This window comes from Grammomys surdaster, unplaced genomic scaffold, assembly GCF_004785775.1.
Source record: "Grammomys surdaster isolate TR1022 unplaced genomic scaffold, NIH_TR_1.0 133, whole genome shotgun sequence".
Lineage (NCBI taxonomy): Eukaryota > Metazoa > Chordata > Mammalia > Rodentia > Muridae > Grammomys > Grammomys surdaster.
In genome coordinates this window covers 14,086,671-14,105,729 of record NW_021604591.1, presented here as the reverse complement: position 1 = coordinate 14,105,729, position 19,059 = coordinate 14,086,671, and the positions used below count along the sequence as shown (strand labels likewise).

The window sequence follows — 19,059 nt, the reverse complement described above, 5'->3', positions numbered from 1 at the left end:
TCACATTTCCCAGAGCTGGAATTACATAGAAGATGCTGGGAACAGAACTTGGAACCTCTGTGAGAATAGGAAATTCTCTTAACTACTGAGCCACCTATCTAAACCAGAATTTCTAGAATTAATGGTAGCCTTCCTTCTCTATATACCCAACCAAATCTTTCAGAATTAGTTAGAGAACTACATCTCAAGGTAGCACTACTAATTAAACTATACACGGATGAAAAACAACAAAAAGTACAACCAGGTCAAACCCTAAATGGATTTTTCTATGCTGGCAGGAAATAACAATCTTGTAATAATAGTCTAGGCCACAAGTGATGCTGCACACAACTTTTAGCAGGCCCTGGGAGCAGAGGCAGGAATGGTCCACATTTGAGGCTGGCCTGGGCTATATAAGGGGAATCTTAAAGCAGTAACCAAGAACCCAGGTATAGTGGCACACACTTTTAAACCCAGCACTCAAGAGGCACAAGGATCTCTGTGAGTTTGATGCTAGCCTCTTCTACATAGTAAGCTCCAGGACAACCAAGACTACAGGGAGTTTGTCTCATGAAACAAAACAAAAAAGACAAAAGGTATAAAATATAAATATACAGACTGTGGAATACATCTGTAAAATGGGAAAAACAGTTTCCATTTTAGAACATTTTATGGGATTGCAACTCCAGAGGATGATATAGCATATTTTTCATGTACTATAAAATTTCCATAAGGTTTTCATGCTTAACATACTTCCAAGGACCAGACTCCATCTCGGATGTTTGATTATTTTCCTCTGTAGCCTCTTCCTAGAACAGATGAAATAAAAGGTAAGACAATGCTTTCTTGAAAGCTACTTAAAAAAAAAAATCAAAAAAGGAAATTCAAAAAACTAAAAGAAAATAAGAGATCATCAAAAGGCAAAGAAAAAACCTCAAAATGTTCACACCCACAGTGAATTCCTTTAGTATGAAAATTAGTGCACACTGAGGAAAGCAAAGTCGTATTTGTCACCTTTGTTTTATCTCCAGATGATCATGCATTTAAAATATGACCAGGATGGCCTCAAACTCAGAGATCTGCCTTTTGCCTCTGTGCTGGGATTAAAGGTACAAGCCAGTATACACAGTTATGAGTAGCCAGGCCTAATAATGGAATCTACAAGCCAGCTACTTAGGAGGTCAAGGAGTTTGAATTTAAGGCTAGTCCAAGCAAGATCTTTTTTCAAAAACTAAACCAAACTAAACCAACCAAACAACCAAACAACAGGGCTGGGCATGGTGACGTACACCTTTAATCTCAGTACTTGGAAAGCAGAAGCAATCAGATCTCAGTGAGTCTTAGGTCAGCCTGGTCTACAGACCAGGACAGTTCCAGGACAGCCAGGGCACAGAGAAAACTTGTTTCAAAAAAACAAAACAAAACAAAACAAAACAAACAAACAAACAAAAAAACACAAAAACAACAACAACAACAAAAAAGTTCCAAAACAAAAAAACCAATGAAAAAGTCAGGGTAGTAAAGACAGTTTCACAATTCAGTACTTGCCTACCACACAAGGAGGGCCTAGGTTCACCTCTCCCCAAAATGTGTGGCACATAGCACACTGAAGTTCTATTCAGCTATAAAGTTGAAATTATGCCACTCATAAGAAAATGGATGGAACTAGAGATTATCTATAGGTTAAAAAAAAAATCAGCTACTGCTTGCTTTTTCTCATCTTTATAATCTCTTAAAACATATACATCCTAAAACAAAGTTGAAAGGGATAATTTGAGAAGATGAAAAAGACCACCGGGAAAGGAGGAAGAGGGAAAGGATGGAGACGGAAAGGAGAAGCGAGTATAATTAAAACACATTACATACAGGTATGAAAATGTCATAACAAAACACACTATTTTGTATAATGCACACTGATTAAAAATGAATAGGAAACAATCATTCACGTGTCTCCATGATGCTCACAGAAGGCTACTGTGGCACCTCAGTATAGAACCTTTTACTACTATGACACATGACAGAGCCCTAACCCACTGAGAAATTATTTTAGAAACAAAAAGTCAAGTTTTTAATTTTTTTTTTTTACCAAGTTTTCCAAATGTTCAGTTTGTTGAAAAGGATAGTCAGCTGGGGGCTCTTGGTCACCATAGTAACACAATAAATCCAAAAGACTATTAGTTGTTTCAAGAGAGACTGTGGTTCCTGTGGTTAGGAGAAAAAAAAAAAAAAGAAAAAGAAAAAAGAAAGAACGAAAGAAATGTTCACACACCCAACAACCAAAGCATCTTGAATGAAATTCCTCACTTTTTTCTATGGATGATGGCTTACTTGGCTACATACTTAATCCTCACTACCACATTACCAATTAGCACATAATGCATGATGGCTTTCTGCTGATTCTGTCCCACTTAACCCCTGTACTGGCTGGTTTTGTGTGTCAAGCTGGAGTTATCACAGAGAAAGGAGCCTCCTTTGAAGAAATGCCTCCATGAGATCCAGCTGTAAGTCATTTTTTCAATTAGTGATCGAGGTGGGAGGGCCCCTTGAGGGTGGTGCCATCCCTGGGCTGGTAGTCCTTGGTTCTATAAGAAAGCAAGCTGAGCAAGTCAGTAAGAAACATCCCTCCATGGCCTCTGCATCAGCTCCTGCTTCCTGACCTGCTTGCGTTCCAGTCCTGACTTCCTTTGGTGATTAACGGCAATGTGGATGTGTAAGCTGTCCTCCCCAACTTGCTTCTTTATCATGATGTTTTGTGCAGGAATAGAAACCCTAAGACATACCCTGTAAACTGTATTTCTGAGTAAATTCATTTGGCATAAAACACAGGTTGTACAAGACCTCTTGACTCCAGCTTTCCTATCTTCTTTATTACCTGATCCCTTGATCACTCCTCTCTGGAACCCATCACTGAAGACCAGCCTGCTGGTCCACATCAATTCTCAATTCTCTTAAACCTGATCCACTATAATAAATACAAACAATTACCCTAACTGGATTCAGGCCCTCATTAAAAATGTACTCAGAACTATTAAAATATCTGTAATTGTAATAGCCTTATAAACAACCTGTTTGACTCCCAGCACCTCAAAAATAAGCAACAATAAAATCCACAAAAAACCTCACTGTTTAAAAGGTGCTAATTCCCACATCAGCACTCACTTTATAGAGAGAAGTTCAAAGGAAAGAAAAGTAGAGGGGTCTGGAGAGATGGCTCAGTGGCTAGGAAAAACATTTGTTGCTCTCTGACAGAGGACCCAAATTCAACTTCCAGAACAGTCACGTGGTGGCTTACAACCCTCACTTTATAGCTTCAGTTTCAGGGATCCAACACCCTCTTCTGCCCTCCAAGAGTATTGGGCAAGCACATGCAGGCAAAACATTCATACACATAAAAATATAATAAAAATTTTAAAAGAACATTTTTCAAAAGGAAGTATTTTTTTTAAAACCCTAAAACACTCAATTTATTAAGTTTAACATAAGCTTAATAACTGGACCATATAAAATGGCCCCATGCTCCGAGAGGGGCTCTGACTAAAAAGTTACCTGCTTGCAAGAGCTGGTCAGAAATGTCCACAGAAGCTATAATGCTAATCCTAGTACTCAGGAAACTGAGGCAGGAGTTCAAGGTCCTCTTTGATTACACAGTGTTGAAGTAACACCTGCGTGGGAGGCTTGTAGCTTTGCCTACAGTGGTATAGCTGTGTGCAGTCACTCAGTAAATGCTTGTAAATTTTTTGGGGCAGGTGTCACTTAAACACCTCAGCACTGAGGAGTTCACTGCAGATCCATAACTGTCGCTCACATTCAGGAAGCAGAGGTAGAACCTCAGCAACATTTTGGCTGGTGTCACCATTGAGTTGTGAGTGTGATACATTAGAAGCTACATAAGCAAAATTCTTCAAAAAGGGTTTAAGAAAATATTTTTAGGTTCAAATAATGTTAAATGATTTGTCCAGTTTCTTTTATGTTTAGCAAAATTTTTATTCTAATTCACTTAACAGCAGTGTAGACTCCCAAAATTTAATGGTAATAGCTGACTTTGAAGAGACCACAAGTATATTTACAGTAGCATTATCAACCATGCTACCTAGACTTATACTGATTAACAAAGTCATCCAGATCTAATTCAAAACACAAAGGACATTAGTTAGATGCTCAGAAAAATTACGCACAAGACTATTAAGTGAGGAGGAATCCTATCAATATCAAAGTTCCTGATCCCCACTGAACAAGTCTTTCTTTTAAAACATTTCTCTGGGGCTGAAAAGATGCTCAGTAGTTAAGAGCACTGGCTGCTCTCCCATAGGTCCTGGTTTGATTCCCAGCACCCACAACAGTGGTAAAACAACCATCTATAAGTGCAGTTAGAAGGAGGATCAGAGGCCCTCTTCTGGTCTCCTTAGACACTAGGCCCACAAATGATGCAGATATACATGCAAGCAAAACACTCACACACATAAAATAAAGATAAAGTTTTCTGTTTTACTTGGCTCTGCCTTCTCACACCTAATGCTAGAAACAGAGGCCATGTACTTCCTTTGCCAGTGCACAGGACCAAAGCAAGTAAGTGAATAAACCTGCGATTCTATGTAATTATAATTTCTATATAGTTATAATGATTATAATTTCAGGGTGAAGCTAGAGCAGAAAATGAATTATGCATATTATACCACTTAAATCACAAACAACACCATCAAGCAGAGTAAACGTTATTTGCTATTCTTACTCATAGCTAACTGGCCTATAAAATGGTCCCATGCTCAAGAGGGGATCTGATTAACGAGTCACCTGCTTGCAAGAGCTGGTCAAAAATGTCCACAGAAGCTTTGACTTTTTTGAGTTTGATTCGTTCCTTCAGGGCAGCTTCACTTACATCTTCAATCTGAGGTTCAAAGTACTCGGGCATTAAGCACTAGAACAACAGGAGAAGTGAATGACTACAAACAGGCCGAGGTAGCAGGGTAACACTAGGTGAGGCTGTTAGCATCCAGAGACCCAAGTAAACTGGCTGTTCCAGTTCCTGTTTCCTACACCACAGAACACTTACACCTGAACATAAATGTCTTAGTACAAAATCTAAAACAAAATATACAGGTAAGAACAAGAAAGGCCAGTAAACGTCTGCAACCTGGACAGAAGACTGTTTAGACATCTCCTTAACTTAATGAAAATTTAAAAACATTCAAACATTAATATTCACTCCATATTTCCAACCAAGGGTCTCAACCTGAGGTAGATCTAAATACTTTGTTCTCAGTGTTTTGAATTTACTTCATTTACTAATTTTCCAAATATATTTGAATGAGAACGCCTTTCCTCCAAGTCCTAAGCTGGGCATTAGGGATTCTGAGATGTCTGAAGGAGGTGCTCTACCTTCAGAGCACTCCCATTCTAATGACAGTAATGCTGGCAACGTGACAGATACAAGAATAACCAAAAGGGGGCCAAGAGATGGCTCTGTGGTTAAGAGCACGGACTGCTCTTCCAGAGGTCCTGAGTTCAATTTCTAGCCAACACAAGGTGGCTCACAACCATCTGTAATGGGATCTGATGCCCTCTTTTGGTGTGTCTGAAGACACTGACCGTGTACTCACATACAAAAAATAAATGGATAAATCTTTAAAAAAAAAATAAAAAATGAAAAGTAACCAAAAGGACAAGTCTGTGAACATGCCCATGAGGAATTTTCTAGGTCAGGTTATCTGCGGTGGAAATGCTCATTCTAAATGTGACTGGGACGGATCATTGCACACAGGTTCTGGACTGTATATAAAGAGAAAGTGACGCACAGCTTCTGCTCCCACTTCAGTTATACTGTGACTAGCTGCCTGCTGCTTTTGCTAAGATGCTTTCTCTACTCTAAGCTCTAAAACTTTCCTTCATTAAATTGCTTCTCAGGTATTTTGTCACAGCAGGAAAAGCAATCCACACAGGGATAAAGGCAGAGAGCTTAAAAGAGGGTCTGTAGTCCATCACCAACACAAACCCCCAGAGACAGAGCTAATTACAGTACAGTGTGCAATGAAACCACCTCAGAGGCAGGAGACCCCACAGAGCTTCGAGAAGCAGTGATGCCGAAGCCAAGCATAGGAATATTGCCAGCCAAAAGGGCGAGTGATGGGCCAACCAATGAGCATTCTACAACTGCCACTGTTCTAATACTCTTACTACACGACTGTGCTGGCTTGCTGGTCAGTCACATAAGCTGCAGTATAAGAGGACAGCTTGTCTGAGTGTGAGTTTGGGGAACAAAGGGGAAGGGAGAGGCTGCAGGGCAGACACTCTATAGACACTGCACAATTCCTGGCTCAAGGAGTGTCAGAAGTATCGTCTCAAGCCCCAAGAAGAATAATGTGGGCAAGACAGACAACAATGCCAATGAAGTGCAAAAATGAGCAAAACAGAAAGTACAGACTGTAAAAGGGAAAAACAGAACATAGAGCCCTCATAAAGATAACATTTATAAGGAAATGCCAGAAGCCACTAGAGGTCCCTGAAAAGGAACTGCCACAAAGAAGATTCACACACAAAAAGGAATTTTAAAAGGTTAGCAAAGGTTCTCACTCCAATATCCTGGGCACTAATATGGCTAAATCAGCTTTGGAAGTATGATTTAATTTGTATTCACATTACTATTACTATGTAGAAGACACAATCACCTCTCCTTACCGGTATATGAGGCTCAGCTATATCCTTTTGGAAATATTTGGGATGTGAATTAATAATAAATTTCGCTGCAGTCTCTCCAGACTTCTTTGCCAATAAAAATGAACGCTATATAAGAAAAAAAAATACAAATTAACACTTACATATTAACTTAGACTCAAGCAAAACTACACCCTCAGCAAGAATTCTCCCTTTCCCCCAGAAAAAAAGAATACAGTAATACAAGAAGTCCCACTTTGCCATTAATTTCAGGTCATGTTTTATATACAATACACCACAGACACAAGTTTTGCTTAAGTGTTAGTTAAGACCTTAACATTAAGAAAAACAAATAGCAACAAAAACTAAACCAAAACCTTTTTCAGAAACAATACTTAAATATTTTTTTTGATAAAATTAAGATTCAGAGTCTACCAATTTGTCAGTATTTGTAAGCTTTTCAAGGTTTCTTATTTTAATAATTTAGCTACTTATATATCCTTACACAAACCAGTAAGGCTTTTAAAAGTTACTAGAAAAGTTACTCAATAGCACTCACAGACTCCATAGTAGAGGTTGGAATGAGGAAAGGGTCATCTTGAAATACATAAGGCACAGCTGTAGGATCCTGTGGAAAAGGCACACATATCTTTTTAGATTTTTGCTACATTTATCTAAGCTTTACTAATCATAAGTTCTGTAAAACAAAATTTTAATTAGACATACATGTAGGAATATGATCATATGCCTGCATATATAAAAAGAAAACACACACATCAGTAAGACTTTTCTCCAATTTTGTGCAACATAGAGCTGGTAAGTACAAACCCTACTGCTCCATCTTAAAAGGTTTTGTCTTCTCTTGTTACTAGGATAGAATTCACACACATTAATTAATAAGCATTTTAGCACTGTGCTAATTCCTCAGCCTATTTCTTCGGATTTCAGCGTGCTGTCAGGACTATCACTGTTTTAAACTCTAGTTAAGGACCCATGAATTAACTACTCTTGCTAAGAGTTTCCTGCTATAAGATTTCCTTCACTGCACAGTCACTATGTGCCCATGTGCAACTTTAATGGAGAGATCCTTCTCCAGGGGCTTGGGAATGGCTTCATAGATCCAGCACTTGCCATACAAGCACGAGTCACAGAACTCACAAGTATGGGATGGGTATGCCAGCCCTCCTATATCCCAGATACTGGCTAGTTAAACTAGCCTTTTTTCATTGAGCTCTCCATTCTGCTGAGACCTTGCCTCCCAAGAATCAGGTGGACAGTTGTTGAGCAGTTCATCTGTCAATAAGTATCTGAAATGCTACTCAGAACTGTGTGTGTCTCTTGGAGACCTAAGGAGGTATCAAACCCCAGCTCCCTAACCTACACAGTCACCTCTCCTCCTGTTAGGGTGTTCTATGTGGACAGCTGACCTCAAAGTTGTAATGCTCCTTCCTGCCTTAGTCTACAATGCTTCCAAAGTTTTTGAGTTTGCACAACTACACCCAACAAAATCTGAATTTGCTTTTTTTTTTTTTGGTCTATCCTAGAACTCATAATGTAGATCAGACTAGCTTCAAACTCAGAGCTCCTCCTGACTCTGCCTCTCAAGTGCTGGGATTAAAAGCATGTTCTACCACCCCCATCAAAAGATCTATATTTTGACCAGCGGAAAGACCCATATCTAGAGTCAGTACAACAGACAATGGCGGCATGGTTACCAAATCCCTCAGAAATAAACACCTGTTTTATAAACTAATTAATTTTAAATTTAATTAATTACTTTATGTCATTTTTAGAAACAAATATTTCAAGATCCTTTTCCAGTAATTAAAAATTATTAGTATGAGCTGGGCCCGGTAGTACACACCTTTAAAAAATCCTAACACTTGGGAGGCAGAGGCAAGAGGATCTCTATGAGCACAAGTCCAGCCTGGTCTACAGAGCGAGTACCAGGACAGCCAGAACTAGATTATAGAGAGATCCCGTCTCTAAAAGCAAAACAATATGAACACAGAATTATCAGTAAGCTGCAAAAACACTACGTGGGCGTCACATTCTAGCCAACTTATGCTGGTCCCTTCAAAACCTGTTTTCCTACTTTCCAAAAGGAGAGATTTGATTAGCTTTTAAGAAAATTTCTAGATATGCAGCAGTTTAATTATGAATAAAAGGCTGAAACATTGAATGTGTTATTAACCCTTAAAATCCTACTTACCCTGTTTACTGTGGATGCAAGTGCCTGAAGAACAGCCACTTTTTCCCTGGAATAAGAACCATAAGTCAACCTTTATCAAGACTATTCATACTTACAAGATGAACAAGTCACTCTGCTCTCCGAGGACACTGGGCATAAAACAAAATGACAATTCATCTCTCACCTAGGGCCAGGACTTATTTCTCAAAGCCACTACAACAGAAATAGGTGAGACGCAGGCATGACTGCAAATCCTATAATCTCAGAAGGAGAAAGAGGCTGGATTGAAGGTTTGAGACCACCTGGACTTCAGAGCTAGACTCTAACTCAGTAATCAAGTGCTAGAGAATAGAGCTTAGAGTTCTTGTAGGGAAGACCCTGAGCACCAAAAGCCTGGTTCTTTTGACATCTAGGTACACATTCCTCCTTCCCTTTGTTTCAGATGCACTCTAAGTGGTCTCTAATATCACTCACTACCCAGGAAAAATGATTCCCTCTCTCTACCCATGAACCTACCATGCTGACTTCCTTCAACTCACTTAGAGCATCTCTCTGGACTCTTGCTATCTATCTAAACTATTGGCTCTTACCTCTACCATGGAACTAAAGGAAAGCTGCTACAGTGACTCACTTGCATCCTTACTATGGTGTCTGATGTCATAGTGTGATCCTACCCAACATCATCTTCTTATCTCCAGAAAAAAATTTCTTTTGAGACAGGGTTTCATATAGTCTAGGCTGGTCTGAAACTCCCTGTGTTGCTGAGGATGACCTTAAACGTCTGGTCCTCTTGTCCCCCCATCCTTGGTGGTAGGACAGGCACGTACCACTAAACCCAGTTTTAACCAGTATCAGGAACTGAAGCTGAGGCTTCAATTGTTCAAGGCAAGTTCATTATGAACCCTCCACTTCCAGGAACTTTTAAAGGTAGTTTTAAGCATAAGCAGACTAAAACAGAACAACAAAAGTAATCAAAACCAACTTGGTGTCACTCGGCACATGTTTACATGGGTTTCCATTATCCACGTGACTATCCAGATGTACCTAATGTCTTCACATGCTACGTCTACTCCAAAGACGGGAGTCTAGGCTGTTTCAACTCAGAGTGCTCTCCAGCTCTTTGGGTACATATGCAAGGGTTCCTTCTGAGTAGCCAGCCAGTAAGATACATTTTCTTAAATTCTGATCCCATTTCTGTCCAAATTATTGTTAGAATTTGCTCTTCCATCAACAGATACTTCTGAGCACACATTTTCACTCTTTGCTAATCTGGAAGGTTTTAAATTATATTTCTTGTATAAATCCTAGGTAGGCTTCTTGTCCTCTTAATGTAAACTAACTTCATTCACTGCCTTCATCATGTCATTCTCATGTAAGAAAATCCACAACAATTAAAATCTATTCATGTTTCCTATGGCATTGTGTGATCTGGAAGACCACAGCCTTGAAGGAAAAAGGCATGTATAGTCTGAAAATACATCTACTAAGCCTAGAAACCAGAGGCTCTACATCAGGGTTCAATATCCACCCTACACCACCTCTTTTTTGGGGTGGGGGAGGTGAGGGTGATAAAGGTAGGGCTGCACACAATAAAAGGTAAGAAATATGTGAACAAGGTAAGCTGCAATCCACACAAAATTTGACATTTTTAAATATAATTTTCAAATTACTTTATTATTTTTTTTAGTCTCTTTCCCTCAACTACATAAAAACCATTCCTAGCTTATAAACTGAATTTTTTAAAGGCCTTGACTTGCTAACCATTTCTTGATTCCTAACAACATTCTCCACAGGCCTGCCTGAACTACCACCATAATCGACAATCACGTCACATTCTCCCTCCCTGCACCCTTTATCTAATGCATCTCACTATTCATTAGTGAGAACTGGCAACAGGAAGAGGCATTTTTAAAAAAATGGCTGGCTGGCCTGGAACTTGGGATAATCCTCCAACTTCGGCCTCGAGTGCAGGAGGAGTATGCCACTACAAAACAACACTCAATATATACCTAAATTCCAGCTAGCTATACGGGTAAAACTGCATACATACAGGACTATAAGATACAACACAGGCGGGTGACAGCTAGACTGTAGCACACTGTAAATGTTCTTCCTGGTGCATTTCTTGCAGTTTTCTGGGTATAGAGGTTGGCAAAGGGCTATAGCCGGGATGCTGTACTCACAGGTAACCAAGTCCCTCCCTATTCTTAGCTCCGACGTTTCATCATCCCTATTCCTGTTTTTAAAGACAGGGCATTACTGTATGAACTCACTAGGAACACTTGTCCTTAAATGCACAGATCCTTGTGCCTCTGCCCCTGAGTGCTGACACTAAAGGAGTATGGTACCACGGCCAGCCACTGTTCCTACTCCTGTGCGGGGGGAAAACAAATGACTCTAATCATGTTTATATAATGGCATCATACAGCTACAAATCAAAAGTATTATACAAGAAAGTACACCTAATAGTTTAATTATAAACTAAATGTATAGTTTAAACATAGAATCATATCACAAGACTTAAAAAATAACAGCCAACATAGTATTTGTCTATGTGCTAGGCACTATTTAAATCCTTATGTTTTATTTACAGTAATACCCAAAATACTCACCATGTTTTCTTTTTTGGAATGACTATTTCTTCAATCCCTTACAGAGAAAAAATAAAAATAATCAATTTTCTAACCCAAAGAAATACAATGTCTTTTCATTAAAAAAAAAAAAAAAATCTATTTCCATAGTTTTAAAAATACCTGTTATATCTGTTCCTTCAACCTTTGGGAGGGACTCACTTGCAGGATAAAATCTGTATTAAAAACAAAACAAATCCTCATGTTAGTACTGCTCGCTGATGGTCTCAGCTCTTCTCCACCCGCATGCACACATTTCAAGCCGCATTTTCTAATTACCAAAGGTCAAACAGACCAGGCTGTATACCTAACACCAACGTGTGCTAGGACGGCATGGTTAAAACAGCATGTTCAATGCACATACTACAGGCAGGCAAGATTGACTGATTCATTCATTTCTGATGTTAGAAATCAAACTAGAGAGAGCCTAAACTAGACTAGGCAAGCTCTGGATCACTAAGTTACAGTCTCAGCCAAGATTTGATTTTTTTGTTTGTTTGTTTGTTTGTTTTCAGGACAGGGTTTCTCTGTGTAGCCCTGGCTGTCCTGGAACTCACTCTGCAGACCAGGCTAGCCTCGAACTCTCGAACTCAGAAATCCGCCTGCCTCTGCCTCCCAAGTGCTGGGATTAAAGGCATGCACCACCACCGCCCGGCTCAGCCAAGATTTTTTAAGCATGTACTCTCATTACAAAACAATCTAGATTAAAAGGGGAAAATTTAATAGCACTGGAACAATTTGAACAGCTGCTTTGAAATACACAGAAATTAACCTGCTTGGATCAATTCAGTTGAGCTATTTTTATTAGATATTATCCAGATAGCATAAGCCTACCTGCCTCACTTAAAGCGATCAGAACAGCTAAGATCACCCATAGCTTTATCATATTCCATTACTTTTAATAATTAACAATGTACTAACAACACAAGGCTTTTAATCACTATATTCTTAGAGCCTCAAAAAATTATTTTTGTCCAGAATACAAATACTGGCTCATGATTAAGTTTCAGAATACCATATTCATGGATAACTCCACACTTAATATCCTAAAATAAAATCAACAAAGATAAAGGTGCCATTTTACTTATTTTTAAGAAGCTTTTATTATTTTGTGTGATTGCACCCACATGGCCACACAGCAACTTTGTGGAGCTGGTTTTCTCCTTCCAGTTTTCCCTACAGTTCTTTCAGTTATCACCACTTAGTATTTACTCTAGAGATTTTTCTACTATCAACCAACTGAATATAACAATGAACATAAAATTTTTTATTGGGTAGGTGATTTTAACTCAGTAGTAGAGTGGGTAATTAGCTCATATGAAGTCTCTGGATCAATATACAAAAATAAATAAAATTGGGTTTCAAGTTTACACAACACCTAAATACTTCATACTTCCACCAGGCTACTGTATGAAGGATGTAAAAAGAAATTACATAAGTATTTGCAACATGTTCTAAGTTGTAACTGTTACCATCAGATCGAAAGACTAGGGTCAGACGTTTTAAGGCTTTTCTGTTTTTACTAAAGCCTTATCTTCTTAGCTCAAGGTTCTCATAACGCTCAGTCACACTGGTGATAATAATCTGCCCTTTATTTGGGAAAGGTCTATTACTTTGCCCTTTCTTTTTGGCAGGGTTAAAATAAATACGGGAAGGGGTTTAAAGAAATTTGTGTAGGGGCTTGTAGAGGCACTCACGGAAACTTCACATGAACAGGACCTTAGTTTAAAGGGTAATTTTACCTCTATATAGAATAACAACCAACCAACAAAAATCTCCCGAAAGAATACTCGCAGTTCGAAACTTAAATCAATACGCGACTACCTCGTGTTAGCTACCCTTGAGAGCGCGGGGCCTCCACCATGCAAATACCTTTGCATCTTACCTAGTTCCACGACTCTCAGGGAAATGCAAGATCAAACTGACTCTGGGTCTTCTTACCTGCAACAGAACTTCGGTTCACACACACCCGCCCCCCGAATGGTCTGCAGCAGGACTAACCCGCTGCGAAACGGCAAACGGCGAGTGGCCGCCGCTGCCGCCATCTTCAGATTCTTCGCAGAGCGCGTTGGGAACGCCCTCCGCCGACGGGGTCGAGGGGCGGGGCTGGAATGGAACATCTCATCTCCAAATGGGTGGTTACAAGGTCATGTTTGGCAAGACTAGCAACGGAAGGCTCAATACACATCATTCACCTCGAATAAATTTACTTAAAATGCTCTCCTAACGTCTCATGTGTAATTTTGTTTTTAAACTGAATGAAGGTTTTGAGACTGTTTTCTTCCACCCACTACTCGACCCCGAAAGCAAAAATGAACTCGTCCAAGCCAATACGCTAGGCCGCGTTTCCCGCACGCAAGCGCAGTGAAAAACACATGGTGGCTCTATGCAGTAAGACTGAAGCGGAGTTCTCTGTGGCTGACTGAAACTTCTCTCATAGTGACGGACCTCAAAACTGACTCGGAAGATGCTGGCCTCCAAGCACACGCCATGGAGGCGGCTTCAGGGCATTTCTTTCGGGATGTATTCGGCCGAGGAGCTCAAGTAAGGAATTAGTAGGGTGTGTGTAGAGCAGGGTTGTGGAAGTTGGAGCCGGGAACTACGATTCCCAGAAGGCTTTGAGCCGATCCAGTGTGTGTGTGTGTGGGGGGGGGGGGTTGTCCTTGCTGCCTGCCTGCGTGCTAGTAGTAGGAATGAATGCAATGGAAGTGGTCTTTTCATGTGTTCATCTTCCTCATTAATCAACTAGTTTTATGTCATTTATACTCTCATTCCGTCACACGCTTATCAGCTTTCTAATTAGTCTCCTCTGGTCCAAGTAATGATGAACTTTTAAATTTTGGATCAAGATCATGGTTATGAATTCCTGGTGACTCTTCTTTAATCCTCATTTTGATCGCGTTAGCATACACACTTTTTAGACTTTCACCTAAAACTCAACGTGCCGTCGGGCCGTGGTGGCGCACGCCTTTAATCCCAACATTCAGGAGGCAGAGGCCAATCTGGTTTACCAGAGTGAGTTCCGGAACTGCTTGGACACAGAAAAACCCTGTCTCGAAAAACCCAAAAATTAAAAAGGTACACCACGCTGTGGTAACATCACCACTCCCCTCACCTCTAGAACACACCATCTTAACATTGCAAGCCCCTGCCCCTGCCGCATGGCAGCCACCTGTTTACTTTCTATTTCAGTTACTCTGACTGTTCCAGGCCCCTATTTAAATAAACGGAGTCAGTCAGTGCCTGACTTGTTGTGACTGGCTTATGCGTTTAGCATGCTGTCCTCAAAATTATAGATAAGTAGATAAGAACTTATTTCCTTTTTAGGGTTAAGTAAATAGTACATGGTCTATATACATGCCATTTCATCAGCTCATCTGCTGATGGGCATTTGGGCTATTTCCAATTTTTGGCAATTGTGAATAATGCTTCTATTAAGGTGTGTGTATATACCCAGACTCAGAATTCCTGGTTCAGACATTAATGCCATTTTTAACTTTTTAAGGAAGAGTTACTCTGTTTTTCATAATATCAGCACCATTGTATGTTCCCTTCAACCATATATAAAGATTCCACCCTCTCCACATCCTTTTCAGCTGTGTGTGTGTTTGTGTGTGTTTGTGTGCTCGTTTTTTCAATCGTACACTGATGGGTTGAGGTGGTATCTCACTGTGGTTTTGACTTGCATTCATTTGAGAATAATGAGCAGCTTTTCATGTAATTTTTGAGCATTTGTGAATATTCTGTTGTACTATGACTATTTAAATCTTCACTGCCTGTGGTTTTCAGGAACAGCAAGGAGGCCAAGGTGACTGGAGTATAAAGTGAGGTCAGAGACCAGGAGCCCCCCACCCCTGTGTCATTTTAAGGGCATGGCGTTTACTCTGATGGAGAGGGAAAGCTACCAGTTCTCACTCGATAAAAGAGAGCATTAATTGTTTAGTGCCAGATCCAAAACTTTCAGCATTGGTCTCACCAAGGGAAACCTTTGTGGGTCGGCAGTTCTCAACCTGTGAGTTTCTACCCCTTTGTGGGTCAGATATCAAACATTTACATTACAATTCATAAAAGACGCAAAATTACAGTTATGAAGTAGCAATGAAATAATTTGAAGTTGGCGGTCACCACAACATAAGCAACTGTATTTTGCGGGTTGCAGCATTAGGAAGGCTGAGAACCACTGTTGTGGGTTTATATGAAGTACCCTTTTTCCAAGGGCAGACTCCTAGAAAGGTTGTAAGGGTGCTATTAGCTTGGTTACATTTGCACTTCGGAGTAAATTTGCCAGCTGTTGGAGGGTGGACAGGACTAGATAGGTGCGAGGATGGAGGAGGAAGGAAAGGACGGTCAGAGCATGACTGGAGAACCGACCTAGGACAGTGGCAGGAGAGAGAAAAAGGTAAGATTTGATGTGTAGGTGACATAGCAAAAGCCTAATACAAACCAGGTGTTAGAATGGAAAGGCAGTTCCTTTTAGTTTGTGAAAGAGGAGTACATGTTGAGGGATTTGGGGGTTTTTGGTTGGTTGGTTGGTTGGTTGATTTGTTGGTTTTTCGAGTCAAGGTTTCTCTGTGTAGTCCTAGCTCTCCTGGAACTCTGTAGACCAGGCTGTCATGGAACTCCCAGATGTCTGCCTGCCTCTGCCTCCTTAATGCTGGGATAAAAGTCTTGTCACCACCGCTCCACCCACTCGACTCCGTGTTGTGTACTTAATACCCCGGAACTCTTAAAAAATGATTAACGTGGCCGGGAGGTGGTGGCGCACGCCTTTAATCCCAGCACTTGGGAGGCAGAGGCAGGCAGATTTCTGAGTTCGAGGCTAGCCTGGTCTACAGAGTGAGTTCCAGGACAGCCAAGGCTACACAGAGAAACTCTGTCTCGAAAAAAAAAAAAACAACAACAAAAAAATGAATAACGTGTTAAGTTTTATGTATATTTTATTGTAGTTTGAAAAATTAGAGTTGAAAACAAGACAGCTAAGTAATTTGTTTAACATTACTGACTCCATGCTGGGGGAAAAGACCACAGACACATCATTGAGTTAAAGTGTCTGTTGACGTTAGCTTAGCAGCGGAAAGGTAACCACGTTGATGAGAGCCGCAGCAGCAGAGCTCTCTGAGTAGCCTTGGTCCTTACAGTGGGCTTGACCCTGGGAGTCTCCCGGCTCTGCACAGCTTTGCTCCTTATGCACTACCATCAGTTTACCTGACCACACAACTCACTTATTTGTTGTCGTTCTTGCTAGGGTGCAAAATCAGGACGGTACCTTTGTCCTTACGTTTATTTTCTAACCTGGACCTGGGTCCTGAAGGGGACTTGCCAAGGGATGAAAAGATAGAGGATAGGATAAAAGCTGGGGTCCGGAGGTCTTACACAAGCTATGTCTATGCCAAGCAAATTTATTATGCCAAGAAGTACAGCATCTTATATACTATTTGTAGGGGGAAAATGGCCAAGATCAACAGAGAGCTAAGTTGGACAATGTTGGCAAAGAATACAGAATACCTCAGGCATGGCTGCCTGAGGACTGGTAACCATATCCCAGAGGGAAGAGTTGGGTCCAAAGAAGCTGCAGCCTTGACCTCTTTGAGGCATTGGGTCCTCTCCTAGACTGGCTTTGTCAAATCCACTCCCAGACAAGGACACAGAACTAATGTTTTCTTTGTCCTTTCATCAGAGCCTGCCTCTGAGAAAGTCTTGGGACAATCTGGCTCCCCTCAATTTTCTAAATTAGAAGAGATTTAAAGGGCAAAATTGGCTTTGTAAAAGTATATTTGTGTGACATTTAAGGAGATTTTCCAACTGTTACATTGTATGAACATCCAAATACAGTTGGGTAGAGCACACATAGGCTGTATGATGGTTACTGTTACATGTGGCACAGTAACATGCTCTTGGTGGTACATGGCTAGTTATTTGACAGTCCCATTAAGCAAAGTAATGAAACCTTGCATAAAGTAAGTTTTGTTTTTTTATGGTTTTATTTGTGATTAATTTTCTTGAATCGTTATTCTGTGCACAGGAGTTATTGTTTGACATTTCCTTCATTGAACAAGTTGGGCTTTTAATCAGGTCTGGTTTATAACCTGCCTCTCTCACTTCAGTATCAGAGAAGTTAATAACCTGAACTTTCCCTGGGTCTTTCTTTAATCTCTTTAGGAAGTTAAGTGTTAAATCCATTACAAACCCTCGCTATGTGGACAGCCTGGGAAACCCTTCAGCAAACGGCCTGTATGATTTGGCTTTGGGTCCTGCCGATTCCAAAGAAGTCTGCTCTACATGCGTGCAGGACTTCAACAACTGCTCCGGACACCTGGGACACATTGATCTGCCACTCACAGTCTACAACCCTCTCCTCTTCGATGTATGTGTTGTCCGGGGCATGTGGGTCTTGGGACTTCTGGGGTTGTGGGGATCACCTCTTGTTCCTCTTTCTTTAGGGGGAAAAAAAACTTTTAGGGACCTAGAATGGCACAGCCTAAGTGTCCATTGTCCAAAATGCTTGAGACCAAAAGTGTTTAGAAATTCAGATTTTAGAATACTTACAGCCTATGTAATGGTGATATTGTAGGAATGAAACCCAAGTATAAACAAAGAATTCACTCTTAAATGGCAGTTGCAGCGCACGCAGTGGTGGCACACGCCTTTAATCCCAGCACTTGGGAGGCAGAAGCAGGCGGATTTCTGAGTTCGAGGCCAGCCTGGTCTACTGAGTGAGTTTCAGGACAGCCCAGGCTACACAGAGAAACCCTGTCTTGAAAAAAAACCAAAAATAAATAAATAAATAAATAAATAAAGAAAGAAAGAAAGAAAGAAAGAAAGAGAGAAAGAATTCACTCATAGTTTATATATACCTCATATACTCAACCTGAACGGAATTGTATGTATTTCTAATGTGTCTACATCTTTACTTCAGTCCAAAATCATGAAGTCAGGTGTTAAATTTGTTTGTATATAAGGGCTCAAGAAGTTTAGCATTTTAGAGCCTCAGATGAGGGATGCTTACCCTGTAGCTTCAGTTTAACCTACAGACTTACCAAGAGTTTCAGTCTGATTCCAGTTGAGAAAAGCTACAGCTTGATTCTGTTCATGTAAGAGGGAAAGGTTTAGTGAGACATCCTACCTATCCAAGACTTAATGCCTTTTGCTTCAAGAGCTCTGTGCCCTTCAGAACGCTCAGTGGCGGTCACCCCCTAATAATTAGAGGGAATTCTGGTGCTCCAAGGCTACTGGCTTTTCAGGTGCCTCTGCAGTGTGACTTTTTGGCAGGAGAAGCAAGGCCCCAAAGGAAGACCAGTAACATCCAAATGAAGCCCCTGTCTAGACTGCACTGGTGTTATGTTCGGCTCAGTATCAAGTGACCTAGTTCCCGGGAGTTCTTTTTAAGTTTTTCAGATTGTGGTGTAGCATATTGAAGAAGGCTCTTGTCTTCGTTGAGTATTACAGCTATTTATTGGTGTAAAACAAACGGTGCATCCTATTGTAAGTTTCAAATTTGAATGCTTTAAAATGAAACCGTAAAAGAAAAATGTTTGTCTAGTTGTTAGGGTCTAAAGGCTATTGAGGCATAGAAGCAGAAGTAGAATTCTTTTTTTTTTTTTTTTTTGGTTT

General features: G+C 40.4%; 2 protein-coding genes across 3 annotated transcripts in view; one reads left to right on the top strand and one right to left on the bottom strand.

Moving 5' to 3' along the window:
• Ptcd3 (pentatricopeptide repeat domain 3) overlaps positions 1–13,507 on the bottom strand; it is a 33,599-nt gene extending 20,092 nt beyond the window's left edge. Inside the window, exons 1-9 of one of the 2 annotated variants that reach the window (XM_028762322.1) lie at positions 13,390–13,507; positions 11,572–11,624; positions 11,431–11,467; positions 8,840–8,885; positions 7,187–7,255; positions 6,652–6,756; positions 4,771–4,894; positions 2,066–2,181; positions 733–788 (exon numbers count right to left, since the gene is read on the bottom strand). In XM_028762322.1, coding sequence (XP_028618155.1) covers positions 733–788; positions 2,066–2,181; positions 4,771–4,894; positions 6,652–6,756; positions 7,187–7,255; positions 8,840–8,885; positions 11,431–11,467; positions 11,572–11,624; positions 13,390–13,493 — 710 coding nt within the window. In that variant the 5' untranslated portion in view covers positions 13,494–13,507. The remainder of the gene's footprint in view (positions 1–732; positions 789–2,065; positions 2,182–4,770; positions 4,895–6,651; positions 6,757–7,186; positions 7,256–8,839; positions 8,886–11,430; positions 11,468–11,571; positions 11,625–13,389) is intronic. The other variant, XM_028762321.1, reaches the window with a different exon arrangement.
• Positions 13,508–13,806: 299 nt separating this feature from the next.
• Polr1a (RNA polymerase I subunit A) overlaps positions 13,807–19,059 on the top strand; it is a 61,952-nt gene continuing 56,699 nt past the window's right edge. Inside the window, exons 1-2 of the mRNA XM_028762378.1 lie at positions 13,807–13,992; positions 17,608–17,812. Of these exons, the coding sequence (XP_028618211.1) occupies positions 13,916–13,992; positions 17,608–17,812 (282 nt within the window). The 5' untranslated portion in view covers positions 13,807–13,915. The remainder of the gene's footprint in view (positions 13,993–17,607; positions 17,813–19,059) is intronic.